The 23382-nt window shown below is 37.9% G+C and overlaps 1 protein-coding gene across 1 annotated transcript in view; it reads left to right on the top strand.

Annotated features, from left to right (window-relative positions):
• The window catches only part of NRG3 (neuregulin 3), a gene marked incomplete at both ends in the record, with an annotated part of 405794 nt that overhangs the window by 360940 nt on the left and 21472 nt on the right, over positions 1 to 23382 (top strand). Inside the window, 2 exons of the mRNA XM_084289993.1 lie at positions 17950 to 18052; positions 22302 to 22428. Coding sequence (XP_084146119.1) covers positions 17950 to 18052; positions 22302 to 22428 — 230 coding nt within the window. The remainder of the gene's footprint in view (positions 1 to 17949; positions 18053 to 22301; positions 22429 to 23382) is intronic.

The following is a 23382-nucleotide window of genomic DNA, read 5'->3' as shown; positions in this document are numbered from 1 at the left end:
ATGAAGGTACCATGTTGTATCAATACATACCTCTTAAACATACATGATACAAAATATGTTTTAGAGTTTATGTAGAAAAAGAAAGATTTTTTTCTTTTCTAAAGAGAGATTTCTGGCAGCGTCCTTTATTTTGTTTCTGCTAAACCCAAGAGGCTTTCCAAAGTAGAGCTGGAATGGCATAAAGCTTGACAGATGGGAAGAAGTAAAAGTTTAGACAATTGGTACGATATTATTTTATTATTCCACAGTGGTAAAGTGAGAAATGTCTGCTTTTACTTTAAGATGCTTAAGGATTTTCATTTAGGCAGATTTGTCTTCTAACTTACATTGCTGTAACAAAATGTTATACAAATTTATGGTTAAGCCCACTGCTGTTCAAGTTCTTCATACCATTAAGCATAACAAATATAGTAGTGTAATGATGCTGTATTAAATATGAGGCTACAAGAAATATCATTTAATTATTTCTGGTTTGCCAAATGATAATGTGTAAGACAGTGCTACAGGTTTTCACATTAAATGTAGAGTTTATCCATACATTCCGAGCTTAAGAGCTACACAATGTATTGAATAACAGTACTATGCAAGATGTATGCATGAAATGCCATGGCTGTAGCTAAGTCTGTTTGCCAAGGAAATATCTTGTATTTCTTTTGTTGCACAGAAACAGATTTGCATATGTGATTTGTTTCACAAAACATGCATGATTTTCACATTTGGAATAGCAAGAAAGAAAGCCAACCTACAGTTCCACTAATGTTATGATTTTTAAAGTCTAATGGTCCTTGTCTGTTTTCACTCAACTACAAGAATGAAAAATTACCTCTAGACAACAGTATTTTATGATGTGAGTTCACTGAACATGCAAAAAGATTTGGTGTAAAATGCTTTGTTCCACTATAAAAAATAAAAATTAAAAATATATATAAAAAAAAATAAATGATGGCTTATTGGGCCTCTGAATTTTATCTGAAAACCTACTACTTGATTTGACTATACTGAGTGAACTTTCATCACTGATTCTTTAGGCACCTGAAGTGGTCAAATTATTATCCATACAGCCAGAGGAGATTTCATGCAGAGGAACAGGGAACCTGAGAGAGGCTGGCAGAGAAAGAGGCCTCTGTGTGTGCGTGTGTGTATATATGTGTGTACATATATAAAAATAAAAATTATTAACACATACCAGAAAAAATATAATGTATACCTTACATAGTGTATACCTTAAATTCTGTAGTTCCAAGCTTTCTTAAAGACAAGCCAGTATATGTCCAGATCATATGCATCTCTTCACTGGTAGCAAATTGAGTACTGAATTTACACCCATGCAATCAGAAAAGGCTGTCACATTTTAGCATCATCTGAATCATCAGAAGTGACCAGTATGTGTTGGAAAAGCTCTCAAGTTTCCTTCAAACCCACTCCCATGGGGCTAATTCCACAAATTAGAGGAATGGTTATATTCTTCTCTAATTGGCTATTAGAATTTTGTTGTTGTTGTTCATAGGCTCTGGAAGCATAATTTAAAATAATTATTAAAAAAAAAAAAAATCTAGTCAGGATTTTAAACCTCAAGATCTTTTTTTATCATTGTCTTGTATGTTTCTGCTCCACTCTTCATAGAAGAGGGTATTATGTATCTAACCTACCATAGATTATCAATATCTAGATTATTATTAATATCTATATCTATTATTAGTATCTAGATAGTATATATCTAGCCTACCATAAATTTGCTCTGTCAATTTTTACGCGTTTCATATTAAAGATTAATTAGCAAGATGATGATGATGATGATGATTATTATTATTATTATTATTACTATTATTAAGGAAGCCTTTGGGAGAATCCTAGCAAGTGTATGTAATCATAAAGCTTAGACTGCAAGAAATTAAACAAGATAGTTAAGGTAGTTACAAGATTCCAGAGTATTTTGTGTCTGGAATGGATATAACTGAGGATGATCAGGCAGACTGTATTTTGTAAATGATGGTTAAAATCATTAAGCCTCATAGTTTGGATTATTTTCAGTGTTCATAGACTAAAACTTTACTAATATTAAAAAAAATAATGATAATCTCATAAAACTGATAGTAAACTATTAATATATTGCAACTACAAGACTTGAAAACAATTTAAATTCACTGAAGCAAAAATACACTTTGACACCATCACTTACTGAAGTTTGATGTCTCACAAGTGACCTCAGTTATTCAATGAATGCATCCACAACATTTGATGGATATGTCAGTTACGAATCTTTATAAATTCAAATATCATAGGTCAGGAGTCACTACAACATTGCAGTACTCTGCAGGACAGTTAAAAGGTTAAAAAAATAATAATAAAAAACTTCTAATGCTGAAACAACTCAATATGTTATTTCATTATGAGATAGCTAACGATAAAACAAGGAGCAGGAAACTCAGGTGAATACACAATACATTCAAGAAGTATAACGGTCAGTGTTTCAAAATTTCATTGCAGAGGGTTCATAAGCCTTTGTCTTGTAAAATACCTGCTTTCTTCAGTCACTGCAGTTGCTTCTGTGAAAATTTTCTTAATGAGCTGAAATTTGTCATTACTCAATAGAGGCATGATCAATGAAGGCTAAGCTTAATTGGGACACATAGCTGGTAGTTGACTTTCTTCTTTGCATTTTCTAAGGTCTGATTCTGCATTATTGGAACGTTTGATGTTCCATATGCCAATTAGGAATACCTGGAAATGGATTATTGAATCGATAAGAACTAATTAAGACAAAATATAAAAGGAAAGCTGACATTTGAATGACAGATCTTGTTCCAGCCAATGTGTGGCAATGCTAGGTCAAATACAATTGGATCTCTTTCTGGTTTTATACTGGTATGACTCTGTTTTTAATGAAATTTCTTCTGTTCATTGCAAAGTAGACCAGAATCAGTCTCACTATTTATAGTTATTTTTGCTCTACTCTACATTGCACCACTCAGAAGGGGAATTTCCCATCTGAAACACCACTTTAACACTTCCAACTCAAAAGAGAGTCTTAGCAAGGTGCAAATACACAGAAGGATTTAATCAAAGCTGTAAGTGAAAAGAGTTGGGGGTTGAGGGATATTGTTCTGGCCGGACATCGGGTTCTTGAATCTCGTTCCCAGCTACTAACTTATTTAGTTAAATTCTATCTTCAAACTTCTCTGCCTCTGCTAGCAACTCTTGGAAGGTTGTTCTGGTGTATGCTTTGGTCATAGCTGTAAAGGCTACTAATCTAAATTATCTAATTACATCTAAACCTAGTTATTCTATACATATATATATTCACGTAATACCTTTTTTCTGCATAATAGACATGTCTGCACTAGACCACACTAGACACCTATGTTTTCAGTATAGTGCTGGTCTTGTTCTGCTGAGTCAAAAACAGACAGGAAATCAAGGAGCAGTCTGGGCTTCGTTGCTGGTTTTGCATCCAGAGTGCTAAATTCAGGCTTGAGGGGCAGCTTCATCACTACTACAAATGTTATGGCAATCTTCTCCCCTGCCTTTTCCTGCCTACCACCCATCATTTCTTGAAGCAGTGGTGAGGGACGGGTGCTCCACAGAAGATTGTGGATAGTGCTTCAAGAAGACTGAGAACTAGTTTTGGCAGAGGTGTTCACAGTCATTTCTCAAAGTTGAAACACTGCAAGGAAAGAAGCGTCAGACCATAATTCCATATCTGATGTGTTTCCAGTGCTGGTTGAGAGTTAATGTTTCAGTAAATGCTTGAAGTAAATTAATAAGTATACCTGGAAGCTTGGCAGCATGTGTTGGGCCTTGTACTTCATTGCAAACTGTTTTTTTCTCAGTGGGCTCCCAGGCAGTAGCCAGGTATCAAATACTTGCTGTGTCAGGTTATTGAGGCACGCAGTACCCAAACTTTGTTGGCTGCTATTATATTTTCCTGTGGAATGTCTCCATCTTAATTAAACTGTTATCTGAAAATACTGGATTTGATTGGTATTCAGAAACCTGCTGCTGCTGACAAAGATGATAGGACACAAAATGAGGGCTGTAGAGTTCAGACCATTTGTGACGGTTCTTCACAGACTTTACATACTGAAGCTTACTTATTACCTTCCTTGGGAGATAATTACCTTACTTTGTTGGAGAAAAAGATAGATAAACTGAGATTTGATCTCTTCTTTAATCTTACCAACTGAGGAAGCTGTAAGTCCCAACCTTTTTAATGACAATTTGTTTAGCTCATTCTCTTAGTTCATAACTATCATTTTTGCGTGCCACTTAATTCTCTAACAATAGTAAGAAATTTTTGAATTGGTGATGACGATATGTTAGCAACTTGATGAATTGTGTTCTTTGGCTCTGCCTTAGAGTAGGCGTTAGAGGTATGCCATTCAGAAGATGGTAAAGAAGGGACATCCAAGGGAATCTCTTCTCTAGTCCTACTCAAGGAGCTGTCAAAGGGCATGAAGGGCAGCCTGGAAGGGCAATGTATTTTCTTTGGTTTTAGCATTAGCAACAACTAACAGCAAAGGAAACATTCAGATACAGTTAAGATGTGCAGAGATCATCCGATATCCATTTTAATAATAATGCAAACTGGATTTTTTATGAATTTAAGATTAACAGTGGGAGAATCAATCATAACTATTCAAAGCTGCTAGGAAATATGAAGGAATACAGTTTCAAATTATAAGAAACTCCAGATTTAGGGGAGAGAACACTGTCTTAGGGACTGGCTGAGCAACAGGCTGGTCAGCAAGGATGTCTTTCAGCCCTTTCAATGTGGCATTTGTTGCACTCAGAAAGGCATCACCATGATCTCTTGAAGCTCTTCAAGGGCGTGGGGGTCGTACCTGGCACTGCCTTTGGCAGCCCCACTAGTCCTTTGTGTTTTTTCCCCTCTTGCTGTTGTGCAAAGGTGATGCAGCAGTGGCTCCTGCTGCCTGCCCTCCCTCTGACACACAGCATTGTCTGAGCTCTTCAAAATGTGTCTCGCCCAGGCTAAATAGATAGCTGGGTCACAGATGGGCCCAAGTAGGCCAAGGAGTTATTGCCTGCTATTCACCCTCCTTTGCTTATGTTGCTGTGCTCAGCCTCTCCAAGCCTGCTCATTCTTTTCATTAAGCCATACTCTGCACTGTGATGTTTCAGCTGTGTTTGTTCAAAGCTCAGCACTCTTTTGGCCCCATAGTCATAAGCTGTCCACCCTGTCAGCCACAGGAAATAATGTGAATATTTTTTAAAGGCATGAAGCTGAGGAGTACAGAAAGGATTGTTGTATAAAGTGTGAGTCAGAAAACACTTAGCCGTGACTGGTTGGCGGAGTGAGCTTTATGCTAAAATGTGATGAACCAGACACAGTCTCGCTTCTGGCGTAATATTTCCATTTGCAATTTTTAGATAAAAATCACAAACAAAGGCGTTACAAAGCACATCAAGAGCTGTCCCTGTGCTGCTGCCAGCATCACTGTGGTGTGTGACAGCTCCTGGCCTGTGACGCCCACCCAGGCCCTCTGTGTAAAAGTGCTTATGACTGGTACCACCGGTCAGCTTCGCTTGGGTGCGTTTGACACTGGTATAGTGTCCTTCAACTCACTACACAATGACTGTGAAAAGCTGCTTTTTTCAGACAGGCATGAAGTGCTTCAGGCTGGGAGGGCCCTCAGTTGCTGAAAGCCTCCAAGGAGGGCCTTGCCTCTGTGGGCAGCCTGGTCCCTGCATGTCCACCCTCATGAGGAGGTTGTTTTTTCTTATATCCAGCAGGAAACTCTCATTTCAAATACTGTCTGTATTGTCTTGTCTTCCTGCCATGCACTGCTGCCTCCATCTTCTCAATAACATCCTCTGGGTCAGAGATAATTTATTTTTTAAGTTGCTTTTAACTGTAAACTGATTGCATATGTCATTCTGAAAACACTTACACTGCTGCTGAGTTTGATTCCTTATTATTCTGTAGACTGGAATAAGTTACATTGCACTGTATGGTTTCGGATAATCATGCAACTATACAAAGTGGCAAGTTTATGATTATTTTTTTTCTGACACTGTGTGTTTCATTCTTGAAGGACAATCAGCATGTGTCATGGATTCTGAAATTCAAAAATCTGCTAGTAAAAATGTATTCATGTTTATGTACGCACTTACCTTCAAGCATATGTTTTCATCCCTTTGCTTTATGGTTTGAACTCCTGTTTTCAAACTAAACTAGATATATCTATATATCAGGATTGGCCTATACATTGCTTTTCACGTTTATTCATTTTGTGAGGCCAGGGAGAAAAGTTACAAGAATAAGGAAAAGTGTGTTAAGAAGTTTGTTTTATCTAGGAATACAATTAGGTGGTATAATCGATGTCTTGCAATATATCAATTGCTGAAGATTTTAATCCCCTTCTTCAGGCCTTCTGAAGCAAATGCATCTGAAAAGGCTTGCAGTGCAGCAGTCCCAACAGTCGTATATACTTACAAGTTGGCACTTGAGCAACTTGGCTTTGGCAGCTTGCTGCCTACCTGCAGCTACTGCCAAATACACGAAGCAGTTCCTTTAACATGGGTGAGCACACGGAGCAGTTCTGCTAGACGTTTTGTGGGTTGAGGGCTTAATCGTGTCTTAACACTGCTACTCACATTAGTAGATGTTAAGCATCTGCCATTGCTCAGTATGAACAACTGGATGTATTATCCCCTCACACTGGCATAATGCCTCTGGAGGATTAAAAGGAGGAACATAGCTGCTTACAGGCACCACGTTGAATTTTCTCTCTCTGCCAACATAGACTGTTTATCTCTCTGATTGCTTGTAGGGATTTATCCTGCCTTAAGTGTTGTAGTCATTATGGTGAGCAAAGTTGTATGTGCTGTGGTGTGGGCCTGACTGATGAGGATATTTTGTGGCAAGGTGAGTGCAGTGCATGCTAAACCAGGTCTCTACCTGCAATTGCTCATGGGGTAGATAGGGAACATCAGAACAGTAGTGACTGCCCAAGCATGTAGTCCCTTAATCCTCCGCATACCTGGGAGCTTTGACTGGGAATGGCTTCAAGGGGATCACAGATTGACGCAACCCTCTGTGAAGGATACTTCTTTGACTTGCTCCCTCTGGCAGTCACTCTCCTTCTTGTCCCATCTCCTGTTGTCTTAGTCACTGGCTTGGGAGGAGCTAGGCCAAGGAGTCGGGGCTTGGAACAAAAAGAGAACAATGCATAAATATGTAGACCTGCACCTGTAAAGTCCTGTTCAGAAACTGCTGTACTTCAGTAGCAATGCAGCATCCCTCATCACACCTGTCTGCAGCCAAGTAAGACCTTGACCTTCTGCTCTGTGCCCTCACCCTCCAGATCCTTCCCAGGTAAAAGACCACTTTTCTGTTTCAGTTTTGGAAGAAGAAAAGCAGAAAATATTTCAAGTTATTAACAGTCATTTTCTGTGGTTCTCTTGTCACTGCTCACACTGTGTTTTTGTGAAATGGAAGAAATTATAAAAGCACCTTGGTTAAAACAGCAGTAGTCAAAACAGAGACAGCATTTAATTACAATGTTGCTTGACTTACTGTGAGTTTCTGACAATGTAGCCATCAACAGTAGCTGTCAAATACACTTTGGCAGCTCTGATTTTAGCTTGAGATTTGAGTGAAATGTTCAATATTAGTAAGTGAGCAAGTTATAGAATATGTAAGCCTCACCTGTGGGAGACATTCTAGTGACAGGGCTTTGCTGGTAATAGCAATGGAAGATCTGAGATCAAATAGAATATCAGCTGGGAAATTAAGGCATTATTATATTAGATGTTAGCTGTGCCTATGATTTTTGGAATAAAAACCCTCATCAGCTAAGGAATTATTAAACCAGAATTGAAGAATGTTATTGTTTTATAAGGTCATAATAGTTTTATGTAATAAACATCTAAGAAGCTATACTTATATAGTTATGCATACAGTGACTTAAAGTGCAATGATTATGTATCTGATCCAATGTCTGTTGCACTTAATGGTGTTTGGATTAGTCTCTGCCTATCTGTATGTATATTAAGAAACCATGGTACACACTAACTCATGCAGGAAGCTTGTGCTAAATGTCCTTCCTTCTGCTTCCTCTATTTACCAGCACAAAGTATAACTGAACCAGGGCCTCAGGAGAGATGGAAGGCTCAGATGTGCCCTTGAGAATACAGACTTAGCAGAAATAGAAGGTCATGTTATAATTTTTCATGCTGATGGTGGAGAAAAAAAAAGTGATAGCAAAGACATCTTGAAAATGCAAAATTGTGTTTGGTTATAAGATTTACAATAAAATGTAAGATAAGGAAAGGAAGATAAAATCAGAGAGGGAAGGTGATCAGATATATCAAGAAGCAGACAAAATTTAAGGTAGAAAGAGGGTGAATCATCATTCTGGAGTCCAGATAGTATACTATTACCACCCCCCATCTCCCAGCTTGACTCTCATACAAAATTTTGGTGCTTACACAGAGGAAGCAAAAGAGTAATATATTACCTATGAGAAATCTATGTTCTGAAAGGTTAATAGGACCTGGCAAATAATCAATAGTATGCACAGAAATGAAAAGATGGGGAAAAAAAAATAAAATAAAAGTACCTAAATCCTTCTGGAAAGATTGTTACTTAATCACAGAAAATAATCATTATATATTTGTAATATTTTGCAGTTTCTAAGCTGTTGCGATTTATGCTTAGAAGAGTTTTACATATTCTTGAAATTTTAGAAGCTTTTCTTTGTACAATGCAAAAGTGTTGCAAATTCAAATGGTTGCAAAACCATTATATTAGAATGGTCAATGGTGTTGTCAACACAAAAGAAGCTTTAACTGTGCAGAGTTGGTGTTTATCTGTGCAACTAAATAATACTTTTCTTGCATGTTGTTCTTCCATGCTTAGTATGATCCCATCACTGAGACTGGTGTGATGGTGAAAGACCTCGTTTAAGTGGTAGAATTTCGCTCTCTTGTATCTGCAGTAGAAACTGGAAGTACTTACAGCTGTGATTCTCAGTGAGCAAAGGTGGCATAAAGAATAAGACTTGTTTGTAAGTCTTCAAGTCTTACCTACTAGCTAAAACACGTGTTTTTAGCTATTAGTTCAGTAGCAGCTCAGTACTGGCAATTACACAGAAAGAGTGTGATGAGACTTAGGTAATGAATTTTGTTGACATATGAATGACCTTATCAGTTGTAGAAGTAGGATGTAAACAGAAGCAAAGAAGAGAATTGCATTGTACTAGTCATGAAATGTCAATACACAAAAACTCGTAACCAGATACTTTCTTAAAAAGGGAAAAGCTACCTCTCATCTCTTAGCTGCCTACTGACCTACTTCACTCCTAAAATTTAATAAATTTATTGCATTGAAAATACTTAACTAAGGCTTTGTAAGTTTGCTATATTTGAGCACTGTTTATAGTTGACAAACTCTGAAGTTGCCTGCAGATAAAAGGAAATGGTGTTTCTTAGGAAACCAAAGTTAAAATTAATTTACCTTCAAAGTTATGATCTTGCTGTTTAAAAGTGCTTATCAAATCATCACATCATAACAAGTAGCAATTACTAAGAATAATGGCATGTTCACTCCTATTGTAGCTGCATTTTAGACACTCTTATGTAACATTAACCTATCTCTTTTTTTTTTTTTTTTTTTTTTTGTAGATGGAATGAGCCAAAAAGTAGAGTTGTTATTGTTGCTGCTTTATTTTGTTTTATATTGTTTTTAAGGATAGGTTTGATTGAAATTTTTCAGGATATTTTGGTTTATTAAATTTTGGATCAAATGTTACCTTTTACTCACCAACCTAAAATATCTGCTTGAGAGCTCAAGGTTAGAGCCCACATACCTTTGCATCCCTTTTTCGCGATGACTCTTCAACATTATACTTAATTCATTCCTTCATTTTTTTTAATGTTCCATGCAAAACTATAGCTAATGCAGTATTAATATTGTAGAATCAAGTGCTCCAAAGTAGGTCATTCAAAGAGGTTGAGCACTCCTCTTTTCATTCTCTGCCTTGTGTACACAGAAAATGATCTCACTAGGTTTAAATATCAATAGTCAAATAAAATATTACGCAATTATAATATATAATGCACTTCATCTATTTCACTTTGCTCTTGTTAAGGTCCTTCTGCTGCAGACATTCCACAAGCACAAGAAGATTTTGTTAATCTTTGTTACAGTCAGAATCGTGTAACACTTCTTCCCAAGAGAGAATCAGTACTAGAACTACGAAATGCTTTATGAACTTTATTCCAGCAGAAGTTAGCTTGATCTGCTTCCAATCTGAAATGTGAACCTGTGCAATTAACCTTGACTCTTCCCTTTCTGTAAATGATAGTGGATACAAACTTCCATTTTTAATTTGAGAGCCAAAGTGATTTGAAGCCCTTTTAAAAATAAATAAATAAATAATCCACACAGACAAGAGTTGAAGGAAAAAAAAACTTGGTGACTAATAAAGGTATCTGAAAATTGGAATAAAACATGGTATTTTATCTGAGGTAATGTATATCACAGAATCACAGAATTTTCTAGGTTGGAAGAGACCTCAAGATCATCGAGTCCAACCTCCAACCTAACGCTAACAGTCCCCACTAAACCATTTCCCTAAGCTCTACATCTAAACGTCTTTTGAAGACTTCCAGGGATGGTGACTCCACCACTTCCCTGGGCAGCCTGTTCCAGTGCCTCACAACCCTTTCAGTGAAGAAGTTCTTCCTAACATCTAACCTAAAACTCCCCTGGCTCAACTTAAGCCCATTCCCCCTCGTCCTGTCACCAGGCACGTGGGAGAACAGGCCAACCCCCACCTCTCTACAGCCTCCCTTGAGGTACCCATAGAGAGCGATAAGGTCGCCCCTGAGCCTCCTCTTCTCCAGGCTGAACAAGCCCAGCTCCCTCAGCCGCTCCTCGTAGGACTTGTTCTCCAGGCCCCTCACCAGCTTCGTCGCCCTTCTCTGAACCCACTCAAGCATCTCCATGTCCTTCTTGTAGCGAGGGGCCCAAAACTGAACACAGTACTCGAGGTGCGGCCTCACCAGAGCCGAGTACAGGGGGATGATCACCTCCCTAGCCCTGCTGGTCACACTGTTCCTGATACAAGCCAGGATGCCGTTGGCCTTCTTGGCCACCTGAGCACACTGCTGGCTCATATTCAGCCGACTATCCACCATCACTCCCAGGTCCTTCTCTGCCTGGCAGCTCTCCAACCATTCCTCTCCCAGTCTGTAGCTCTGCTTGGGGTTATTGCGCCCCAGGTGCAGGACCCGGCACTTGGCCTTGTTGAACTTCATGCAGTTGACCTCAGCCCATCGGTGCAGCCTATCCAGATCCTCCTGCAGAGCTTTCCTACCCTCGAGCAGATCGACACACGCACCTAACTTGGTGTCATCTTTGAACTTACTGAGGGTGCACTCGATGCCCTCGTCCAGATCATCGATGAAGATATTAAAGAGGACCGGCCCCAGCACCGAGCCCTGGGGGACGCCACTAGTGACTGGCCTCCAACTGGACTTGGCTCCATTCACCACGACTCTTTGGGCCCGGCTATCCAGACAGTTTCTAACCCAACGAAGCGTGCGCCAGTCCAAGCCAAGAGCAGCCAGTTTCTTGAGGAGAATGCTGTGGGAGACGGTGTCAAAAACCTTGCTGAAGTCAAGGTAGACCACATCCACAGCCTTTCCCTCGTCCACCCAGCGCGTCACTTTGTCATAGAAGGAGATCAGGTTCGTCAGGCATAACCTGCCTTTCATAAAGCCATGCTGACTGGGCCTGATCGCCTGCTTCCCCTGCAATTGCTGCATGATGACTCTCAGGAGGATCTGCTCCATGAGCTTTCCTGGCACTGAGGTCAAACTGACAGGCCTGTAGTTTCCCGGGTCTGCCCTCCGGCCCTTCTTGTAGATGGGCGTCACGTTTGCTAGCCGCCAGTCGATTGGGACCTCCCCCGATAGCCAGGACTGTTGATAAATGATGGATAGTGGCTTGGCCAGCTCCTCTGCCAGTTCCCTCAGTACCCTTGGGTGGATCCCATCCGGCCCCATCGACTTGTGCACATCTAAGTGCCGTAGCAGGTCACCAACCAGTTCTTCATGGATAGTGAGGGCCACATCCTGCTCCCCATCCCCTTCCACCAGCTCAGGGTACTGAGTATCCAGAGAACAACTGGTATTGCCGCTAAAGACTGAGGCAAAGAAGGCATTGAGCACCTCCGCCTTTTCCTCATCTCTTGTAACTAAGTTTCCCCCCGCATCCAGTAAAAGATGGAGATTCTCCTTAGTCCTCCTTTTTGTGTTGATGTATTTATAGAAACGTTTTTTGTTATCTTTAACGGCAGTAGCCAGATTGAGCTCCAGATGAGCTTTGGCCTTCCTAATTTTGTCCCTGCACAGCCTCGCTACTTCTTTAAAGTCCTCCTTAGTGGCCTGCCCACTTTTCCAAAGCTTATAAACTCTCTTTTTCCTCCTAAGATCAAGCCACAATTCTCTGTTGAGCCAGGCCGGTCTTCTTCCCCGCCAGCTCGTCTTTGGGCACGTGGGGACAGACCGTTCCTGCGCCATTAAGACTTCCCTCTTGAAGAGCGCCCAGCCTTCCTGGACTCCTCTGCCCTTCAGAACCGCCTCCCAAGGGACTCCACCAACCAGTGTCCTGAGCAGCTCAAAGTCAGCCCTCCGAAAGTCCAATACAGCGGTTTTACTGGTCCCCTTCCTGGCCTCACCAAGAATAGTGAACTCCACCATTGCGTGGTCACTCTGCCCAAGACAGCTCCCGACGATCACGTCCTCCACCAGTCCTTCTCTGTTTGTGAAGAGAAGGTCTAGCGGGGCACCACCCCTGGTAGGTTCACTAACCAGCTGCGTCAGGAAGCTATCTTCCACGCTCTCCAGAAACCTCCTAGACTGCTTTCTCAGGGCTGTGTTGTGCTTCCAGGATATGTCAGGGAAGTTGAAGTCCCCCACGAGTACAAGAGCTGACGATTTTGCAACCTCTGTCAGCTGCCTGTAGAATTCCTCATCCGTCTCCTCATCCTGGTTCGGCGGTCTATAGCAGACCCCGACCACTAGCCTTGTTGTCCCTGCCGATCCTAACCCAAAGGGACTCGACCTTGTCATTCCCAACCTCGAGTTCTACAACCTCGAAAGACTCTCTAATATAGAGAGCCACACCACAACCCCTTCTATGCTGCCTGTCCCTTCTATAGAGCTTATAGCCAGGCATTGCAGCACTCCAGTCATGAGAGTGGTCCCACCACGTCTCCGTGATGGCAACCAAGTCGTAGCCTGCCTGCCGCACAGCAGGCAGGCTACGACTTTCTATGCCCTTAAAGAAATTGGAACAGACTTATCTGGGGCAGTTTTAACTGTTTTATATATTTTCATTATTAGAATTCATTATTTTAGAGGTGAAGATGTTTATTAAAGTTTATTACTCTATTTGCTGAAATAGGAGAGGCAATATTATCCTCATGATTACAGAAAGAAGAAGGATCTTCCTTATACCTAAGGTCAAAGAAATTTCTGAATTGTGGCTTTTCACATCTCAACTGATAAATCATTCTGCCTTAGAACAAGCCACAACATATGGCAGTATGTCTGTATGGTAGGTTTTTGCAAGTGAAAGAACAGGGAAAACTCTTGGGAGAGCTGAAAGTGATTCTGAGGCAATCGCAGATTGTTCTGTGGAACATGCAAGGTTTTTTTTATTCTCTTCATGAGTTAAATTTAGAATGCCTTATATAGTTCAACATTTGTTGCACATAAATATAAGTATATTGAGAAATATGCTCTTAACTAATCTCTTGTCTTGTAATTTATGGTAATCCATATTTTATGGGAAATTTTGATGTGAATGGAGTTTCCATGTAGTCTTCCTCTATTGTATTTAGGACTTCTGCAGAGCCCTCTGAGGATACAGTACACCAATAAGGGTCCTGTAAGTGGCAAATGATGCTTGTGAGGTATAAAAAAGTTATTATTTTTGCTTTGTTATAATTTTCTTTAGGCCACAATGCAGTTATTTGTATCTGAAATAAGTTCCCAAGAAATTTCAACAAATTCAGAAAATAGACTGTAGAAGTTAGAGGATCAGCTGATTACAGCTGGTAATGACATTGTGGATTTAGTGGCTAATAAAACTAACATAATCTGTTTTAGATAACTGAATTATTTTTTCTTCAGTCATATGGCTAGAAATATATACTTCTCAAGGATGCTCTATCAGTGTTTTTCCTTTTATAGTAAAGTTACAAAGAAGTGGCAGGTTTCAGTTTGTTTATACAACAAAACCACTATATCCTTTAGAAGTAACAGTCATAAGAAAAATGTCTGTCCTACACTTTTTATCCTTTAAAGTCTTATGCATATGCTTCAGTGGGTCTTTCCACATGCATAAAGCAGACAGATGACAGCCTTTACGAGTAAATTTTAAAGAGCAAGGGAATCAAAAAGAAACCTAGCACCTGGAATATGACATGTACTTTTTTTTTCATTGACACACAGATGAAATTTGACTGTGCTCTGAGTGCTGGAAGAAATATTGCTTCCATGGGTCACCAATAGTTAATTTTGTATTTTATTACAGTAGGAAATGTGTGAAATAAGCTTAGAAGAAGGAGCAGTTAAGGTAATGAGAAGTTTAAATTCAGGCTCAGTAGGATGATGGGACAGAGGCGAAGGGCAAGACAAGTTTGTTGCCAGAATGAAAATGAAAAGAAAGAATCAATAGTGTAAACAAAACTGCACCAGACGTGTAGCAATGCACATGGAGAATGAGGGCTTGCCTACAAGAACTGACCTTTCTAAGAGGCTTAATGTCCCATGTGAGTTTGTCTTGGTGTTCTGGAAAGATCATTCTTTCCATAATTTTCACTAAACAAAATAGTCTGAATCTAAACAGTTTACTATTTTTCAGCACTGTTTTCTGTGGTTGTATTTTTGTTGGTTTGGATTTGTTTGTATAGGTATAATTTGAATGCTTGATGGAGTTTATTTTCTGTAACCTTAATTCCTTAGCTGGGTAATCTATGAATATCCACGTCAGTTTATATTTTGTTTTTTTTTACCTGAAAAGTTTTCTTGGATGCTTATTAAATGAGGAGTCCTCTCCCTAGTGTTTATTTCAACAGAATGTAATTAAGGTGATCTATTTCACAAGGAATGTATGAATATCTGTGAATAAAGAGACATATAATTTCACTCACATTTTAGATTATCTTGGAAGTTTGTTTCAGTATGTAAATACATGTGTTCATAGTTTGATGCACATATATAGCTAAGCAGAAGTAATTTTCAGTTCTCTTTTTTGCACATTGAATTTCATCAGTGTCCTGTTCTGTGAGAACAATAGTGCTTAGCAAAACTCAGCTATAACCCTCTGGTTTATTGTGTTAGATTTAAAGGCCCTATTCTGTACCCCTCAGCTAGAGGAGATCTCAGCTATATGCGTTTAGAGCAATGGTGGGGTTAAATCATAGCAATGAGTAGACCATGAAAGTTTGCAAAGAGATGCAGATGAAATTTCCATCAATAGGATGGTGATATTTGCTTTTGTTTTTGTTTAGCATTTTTTCTTAAAAAAAAAAAAAAAAAAAAAGTGGAAGACTAGAGAATGGAAAAATGCTAAACTGATTATATTTTAAGATGTTGGAGACAAAAAATGGTGGAGTCCAATACACAAACACGGATTTAAAGGATGTAAAAAATGAACAAAGCTTTCTAAGAAATGGAGTATAGTTAATCAATAACTAGTTATTTAAATACGCACTATACAGAATAAACAAAAAAGTAAAGAAAGCATTGTTCAGTATGTGTTGAAAACCAGTGATGGGGATTAAGCAGACTATACAAGAGACTTAAATCTTCACCTAGTTGTTTGAGCAAGATAATATTGTCCAGTCTCTGAAGTGCTTTTATCTTGGTAAAATATATTCTAAAGCATCTTTAACAAGACAATGATAGCTAGTCAGGACTGACAAAAGGTCATAGCTGCATGAAACGCACCATTTCTTGACAAAGTCACAAAAGAAATAAAGTTTTTAATGAATACCTAGGTTAACAGAAAAAGAAATTTGAGCTTTTTGTCACAATTTATATCAATTTCTTTTAACCCAAATGTATGTTTGTTTTAATGATAGGTAATGTCTAAGTAACATCACAGTTTATAAGTACATATGTTTTATTTGCGATTTTAGGCAGAAGGTGTTGATATTGGTATTCAGTCAGAATAGATGAGCAATTACAGAACTGAACAATTATTTAATGATTTGCAGTGTGATCCACCTCAACATTTCATGATTCAAAACTTGCAAGTTTTTTTTGCAGTCTTTTATGTACTGTAATGGAAATGGAAGGGGGATAACTGTGTTCAGAAAGGCTATTAAAAACAAACAAAAAAAGAAGCAAGAAACCCCAGACATTTAGTTCACTACCAATAAGGATTTACTGTCTAGATCCAAATTTTGTTCATGTAGTGAGGAATGGGACTAAAGCTCTATTGGAATCAGATTTGTTGATATGTTATCAGGAATGTTCTGAATTATTGCATTGCTCTTTGAGAGAGCAAGTAAAGAAGTAGCTAAGAAACAAAGATTTGGTACTTGTAATTTTATTTGAAATAGCTTATGAAGTGGAACTGGCCCTTCTATTAGAGACAAATGAATAAGATTCCAAGTGTTTCCTAACAGTACTGGGGTAGTCTGTATATTTTTTCTTGAGAAATTAATAATTAGTACTGATCAGGAAACTGTACATAGTATTCAGTCATAGTAATAAAGAAAGTTGGTATTAGACTGACATTCCAATTAGGTGCTAATTTTTTCAATATTTGCCCAGATAGACCTTGATGTTGCCTTACATTCTTTTCTTCTTAAAAAACTGAGCCTTACGAACCTAGAACTTGGAGTTACTGTCACCTACTTGACACATGAGTCTGGTATTCTTGTTAACAGGGGTCTGCACTGAAGATCTCTGACCTAGAGAGGAAATGTAGTTTTATCAGTGTACAGTGTTTATGCTGTGCTTTGATAATCTGACATGTTTGTTTTCCACCTCAAACATATGAATAAAAAGATTATTTTATATGTTGTATGTTTGGAGACAGATTATGATACAATCTATTTAGCATGATAGCACTTCAGACTAAACAAGGAGCTGAAATAATAAAAATAAAATATAACACGGAGCTGTTGATAAATTCAGTGTGTGAAACTCCAGTTGCCTATCAGTTTCTGTCTGCTGTCATGAATGAGTGTTTTCTCTTTTTTTTTTAGCTTTTTCTTTTTTTTAACTTCCATTCTGTTCCTGTTTTGAAATTAATTAGAAGATGATGAGATGTATTAAGGAAATTACTTCAAAAACTAGAGATTCCCATGAAAGCAATGTCTGATGCATTGTAGCATAGCATTCCTTGGATTCCATCCAAGTTGATTTTTTTTTTTTTTTTTCACTGTGGTATGTTGTGCATTAGCTCCAAATACAGGGAATGACATGGGAGCAAGACATTGTAATCACCATTCTTTGAAAATAAAACATGCATTTTTTTCGTAGCAGAAAATGAACTGAGTCTTATGGGACCTTACGAGAGCTCTGATGGATCTTGCCTTAAGCCAGTAAAACTCCATGGTTGCAGCGTTTTTTATTCTATTGACAGTGGAGCTGGAAAAAAACATTTAGGGCAGAGAAAATATTAAATTTTCCTGGGTTTTATGGTTATGTATCTTTTAACGTGTTTGGGAACCATTTTCTAAAACTTTTCTAGGAGACCACAGCTCTATGAATTTTATCTAGATGAGAGGTTCAGAGAAGCATCCATTCTGTTGAGGATCTGGCCGACTTAGACCTCCAAAATTTCACGTTTGTCCATCAAAGCATGAAAAAGCATGTGAAAGCATGTTGTGCTGAAATCTACTCTTCACAAATACTGTTTTCTGATGCCTTCATAATTCTCAATTTTGTTGTTCACAGAGAGTGAAGAAGTGTACCAGCGCCAAGTGCTGTCTATTTCCTGTATCGTCTTTGGCATAGTCGTAGTGGGCATGCTTTGTGCAGTGTTCTACTTCAAAACAAAGTAAGAGCCTTTGTCTAGTGTGTTCTTTTCTTTTTTCTTTTTTTTTTTTTTTTTTTTCCTTTTTTTTTTTAATATATTTTTTAGCTTTTGTCTTTTTTTTACGGCTTTCCACTTCTTCAGTTTTTTCCCTCTTTTTGAAGCAGTCATTATTTCTTGACAGGCTAGAACAGTTCTCCATGGGTAGATTATGTAAATCAAAAACTGGCAACAACAACAACAAAAAAAGTAAATAGAAGTATTACATGTTCTTCTTTCTATTTTCTGATAGCAGGAAAGAAGCGATTGTGACCTTTCCAGTTCTTTTTCTTGACAATAATAATTTTGTGCCTTTTATTATCAGCACAATAATCACTTCCTAATTTTGACAATAAAGGGTTTTTGCATTTAGTTTCATATTCCTTAATGTCCCTCTTGTTTCTGTATGCTGGGAATAAAGGTAAAAGTTAGAAATGCATGAACATATAAGTTTTCTGTAGATAACTATAACCTTTAGCTAATAGTGGTAAGCTGCTGATCAAAGTTGTGTAACTGAGTATCTCTAATGCACAAGAACATTGAACTATAAAATAAGATGGAATCATGTAGTGTACTAAACAATTTTCAAGTGATATACTTTCTATTCTGTTTTGTTTATCTCTGCAACTGAACATTCTTTTTTAATATTTATTCTTTTGTGTATAATTTGAGTTGCACAAACGTCATAGCAATTACATGACATGCATGCCAATGCCACTGTATTTATAAATATTTTCTGTATGATTGTCATTCCTCATTCCTGTTCCAATGGGAGCTAATGAGAGAATGCATATCAATATAAATTAATGTAAAAATATTAATAATATAAAATAACCTGTATGAAGTTAGTAATGGTGAGCATTTGACTGAGCATCAAAAATGTGGAGGTTTCCACTATTTAAAAGCTTGGGTGTTTATCTGAATCCCCAAACGCCACTCACCGACCCTGTTTCTATTTTAAATTTATTCTAATGGGTAGGAAATGAGATGCTACTATCAGAAGCATTTATCATACTACTATGATGAGAGGTACTGCCAAAAAAATGTTTTGGCATTTCTATCAAGAAAAGGAAAAAAAAAAAAAAAACACACTGGAAAAGTCACCAAGCCTTTTTTTTCACCCTTCTCTTCAAATCTCAGTGGTACATGTTCTGTCTAAACTCTCTTACCTGTTCTGTCTTGAGGGATTTCATTTAGTCGTTCTTTCGACAATGACATTAGCTAGGAGAGTGCTGTTGCAGGACAGTTTCTCTCGGTTGCAGTTTAAATTGTGAGCAGGGACAGCCATATTTCCATATAATTAGAAATGTCATTATTTATTTTAGATTTGCAGAAGAATGAAAGAGAGAAAGAATAAGGTGTTCCTGTCCTTCCTGGAAAGGGATGAGTTTTTTTGCTGATGAATTCAGGAAAAGCAGACTGGGAATGCCAGTTGGAAGAACATACCATCAACAACTGAGCATACTGTGAATAAAATGTCCCTCTCGTCAATTTTCTTTTAGCTGTGTTCCTCTTGGTTTTGCAGTGTTCTAGGGAATAGTGAAGAGCTGGGTTGGAACAGCCTTCCAAATACCAGTTTTGATGAGGTGGTAGGGAGAGCTATTTTTAAAAATAATGAGTAGAAATAATCCTTCAAAAATGCACTCACAGGACTGTCGTGGTTCATATTTTGGGTTTCTTCTTTTTACTATTATTTTTTTTTTTTATCTGCATTATAAATATTATAGCTAAGAGTTACTAAGAAGAGTTGAAGTGTGCTTACGCCCAATTCTGGGATCTGAAGTTTGAAGAGTATTGAGAAAATAGGCACCTCGGTTCTGTCATGAGATCTTTTCAAACATGTGAAGCACAGCAATTTTAAGATGCTAATCCCTACGTCCCTGGCTGCGGTTCCATCTGACAAACTGTCCAAAAAGTAAATGTCTTGATTGGCCTGACACTACTACCTTCATGGAAAGTTTCAACAAGTGTTCTCCATATCAGAATCCATGAAGATCATGAGCACTGGCAGGCAAGTAAGGTAGTAGGGTTTGCCCAGTCCAAGGCAGGAGGTGGAGAAGCTGTGGATATGTAGAAATAGCTGGAGATGACAGAAGTTAAAGAAGATTGAAGTAACACTGCAACATCTCTTGCCTTTGAAGAGATTTTCCTAAATGCTCTCACTGCTGGTGAGATTTTGTTCCCTATATTTCCCCCTTTTGTCATTAGCTCCATTCCCTCAAAATCCTAGGAGATGCACTGTAGCCATACATCCATCTGCATGTTGGTTTTGTGCCACTGCCTTGACTCAAACTTCAGCAGGTGACCAGTTATTCCATGGTTCTCTTAGAGGCTCAATACCAGGCTCACCTTCACTATGGATTGCACTGGGACAGTTCCCAGTCATTGGACACTAAGGGAAGCATTTTGCTTGTCCCTCTTGATCTGCTCACCCATGTGAAGCTCATGGCCCACATAAGCTTGGTTGTATAGAGACCACATAAGACAATATTGTATCTTTGACATTGCCCAGTGTCTTAAGGGTGTAAAAAACTGCAAATGTAAAATGAATCAACCCTTATCATGTGTTAGCAGCATTTAATCAACAGATTTTCAGGACTTTTTCATCAGGCAGAGGTATCTTCATCATGCTTACAAGTTATCAAAGCATCCCTCCTGTGTGGAGGATAATCTTTGGGCTTAACTTGATATATCAAACAGTAAAATATTACTAACAGAATGTCGTATGGTCCAGGGGGAAAGATGTTTATATGAAGAAACTGACTCTGTTTTTCTTAGTCTAACAATTGTGAAATACCTGCTGCTAGAAATATGCAATTCCCTATGCATCATTGTATTAAAAAGTCCTTCTTTTTGGAATATATTCCATCTGAGGAAGTTCAGAACTTTAATTAAACACTATGACCTTCCAATTATTCCTTTCAGAGTAATCAAGAAAGTAAGTGTTAGCAACAGAGGGGAGAGCACAGTAAAAAGAAAATGTGCTGCTCTTTACAGCTGGATTTTATAGATGACTGGTGACTTTATTTTCTTGCTGAGATAACACTTTATTGCAGAGTGTCTGTAAAGTAGAAGACATAAGGATCATTTGTTTTGAAAACAAATATATAAATATATTAATAACTTTGAATTATTAATAATTTCTGGTTTTATAACTGTGCATCCTGTTTTTTGGCAAAATGAATATGCATTAACCTAATATTAATGTTAGGTTGCATAAAAATTAAGTGAAACTAATTATTAGATTGTTTTTCTCAGTAAATTCCATGCTGAAATCTCAATTGTAATGTTGAAAAATACAGCAATGAAGTACTGAATATTCCAATTAACTTTCGTGTGTTTATAAATGCAGAAAGAACTCAAAACCCATATTTTCCAAATAAACCCAAATTAGAGTTCCAAGATTGCATAATTTTTTTTTCCTGATTAAATTCTAAGATTATTGTATGTGCAGAAGAGATTCCCAAAGTCCAGTGCTCAATCATACATACTCTAGAGCTGCTGTCATGAATTTCCTCTGGAATTTTATGAAAATTATCATGTCATGATGCTTTCAGCAGCAAATCATCAGAACTTTTTCAAAATTTTAGTGAAGCCTTTTTGCTAGAATTTCAAATTCAGAATGGAGAAAACATTGTTTGTTTTTCCTTTATTTCTTATCTACGCTTCCTTGAAATCACTTACTTCCTCCTGAAATTTGGCTCAGCACCAATTGCTGTCCAAAAGCTGTGTGCAGCATAGCAAAGCAGTGCTGCTGCTGGCCAGTGTATGCAAGACACTAGGTCAAGTCTAACGCTACTAGCAGAAATGTTTGACACTTTTTATAACCAATAGGGGTGAATGCCTGCTGTGTTTTCCAAAATCTCTTTCCAAGTTCAAGTAAAATGCTTTTTTAATATTCAGGCCCACATGCAAGCTATTGTTAAATATGCAATAAATTATCTTTCTTTCAAAAATCTGCACTAAAACAACTAGCATGCTATTATAGTAAGTTGAGTATAAAAGACATTTTAAACAGAGAAGCTCTTTTTTTTTTTTTTTTTTTTTTTTCCTTTCTTAAGACTCTCCGGAAAATGACCATTGCATTGAAATATTAGACTACTCAATTAGGCCAGCTGCTTAATCCAATGCAATGAAGTTTTGAACAGAGAGAACCATGGTTATATAAATATCATAGCTAATAGTAGTAGTTCAAACTAGCTCTTCCTTACATGAATTTTATTTCTCTCTGCAGGAAACAAACAAAGCAAATTCATGAACAGCTGAAAGAAACACAGAACAGGAAAACCTACAGCCTAAATGCTTCCAGCATGATGGCAAAGTCAGAGTGTATGGCACAAAGCCGAGTCCAGCTGCAAAATGTAAGTAATCCTGCCAGCTACAACACTTAATAGCCTGGCTGTGTTCCTGCTGCTGATGGCAGCACATCGTCATGTTGCTGTTAGCATCTGAGCAATGGGAACAAGAATTCTCACCTCTTTCATAAAATGTTTTCTATCAGGCCTGTTAATAGAAAACACCAAGCAGGGATTTTTTTTTATTTATTTTTTGTAAGTTACTTTGATGGGCCCTGGGGTATTTTGTTCATGTAATAAACCACACTGAGCCCCCTAGTTTTGCATCCAGCACTGGAAATTACTGTTGGAAAATACCTTAGCTCATAAATATAGTTTATAGGTGAAGTGGAGGACTTTGATCTTGAGTGACTTTGAGTTTTCCTGTACAACATGTTAATGAACCTGCGTGAAACTTGTCACAGTTAATTCAGAGAAAAAATCAAAATCTGGACTTAAATTTGTACAGGTTAACTAGTGCCCAAGGAAGACAGTGCAGATGGTATCATTTGGCTGGGTCTTGAGTTAAATAAAGGGATTTTTGATACTAGAAAGAGATTGGTTTGTCCAAACTAAGTTCAAAATGTATTTAGCCACGTTTTCAATAAAGTTATTTGTAAATTAATACAATCCCACAATAATGAGATGCATAAAGTGCATGAAACAAGGACCTTGAAGACAGCTAATTTATTTAGCCCTTGATGCAAATTCCTTTCCAATGCATGCTGTTCTCTTCCCCTCATTCATACACTGAATGTGTATGAATGCTGATCCTTTTTTTTTTCTGAACAAAGCCTTTAAAACAATGGATAATGATCTTGATAGCAACACCAAAATTAGAATATTTTAATAATTAGAATAAGTTATACTTTATAATATAAAAAAGTGAGCACTCATGCTCGTTTAGCCACAGATATCTCAAATCCAGGTTTACATCATTTACATCAAATGAATGCCTTTTTAACCAGTTGGAGTAAGCAG

This window comes from Netta rufina, assembly GCF_964035555.1.
Source record: "Netta rufina genome assembly, chromosome: 7".
NCBI lineage: Eukaryota > Metazoa > Chordata > Aves > Anseriformes > Anatidae > Netta > Netta rufina.
Note: the sequence above shows the minus strand (reverse complement) of the source record. Positions and strands in the feature narration are given on the sequence as shown.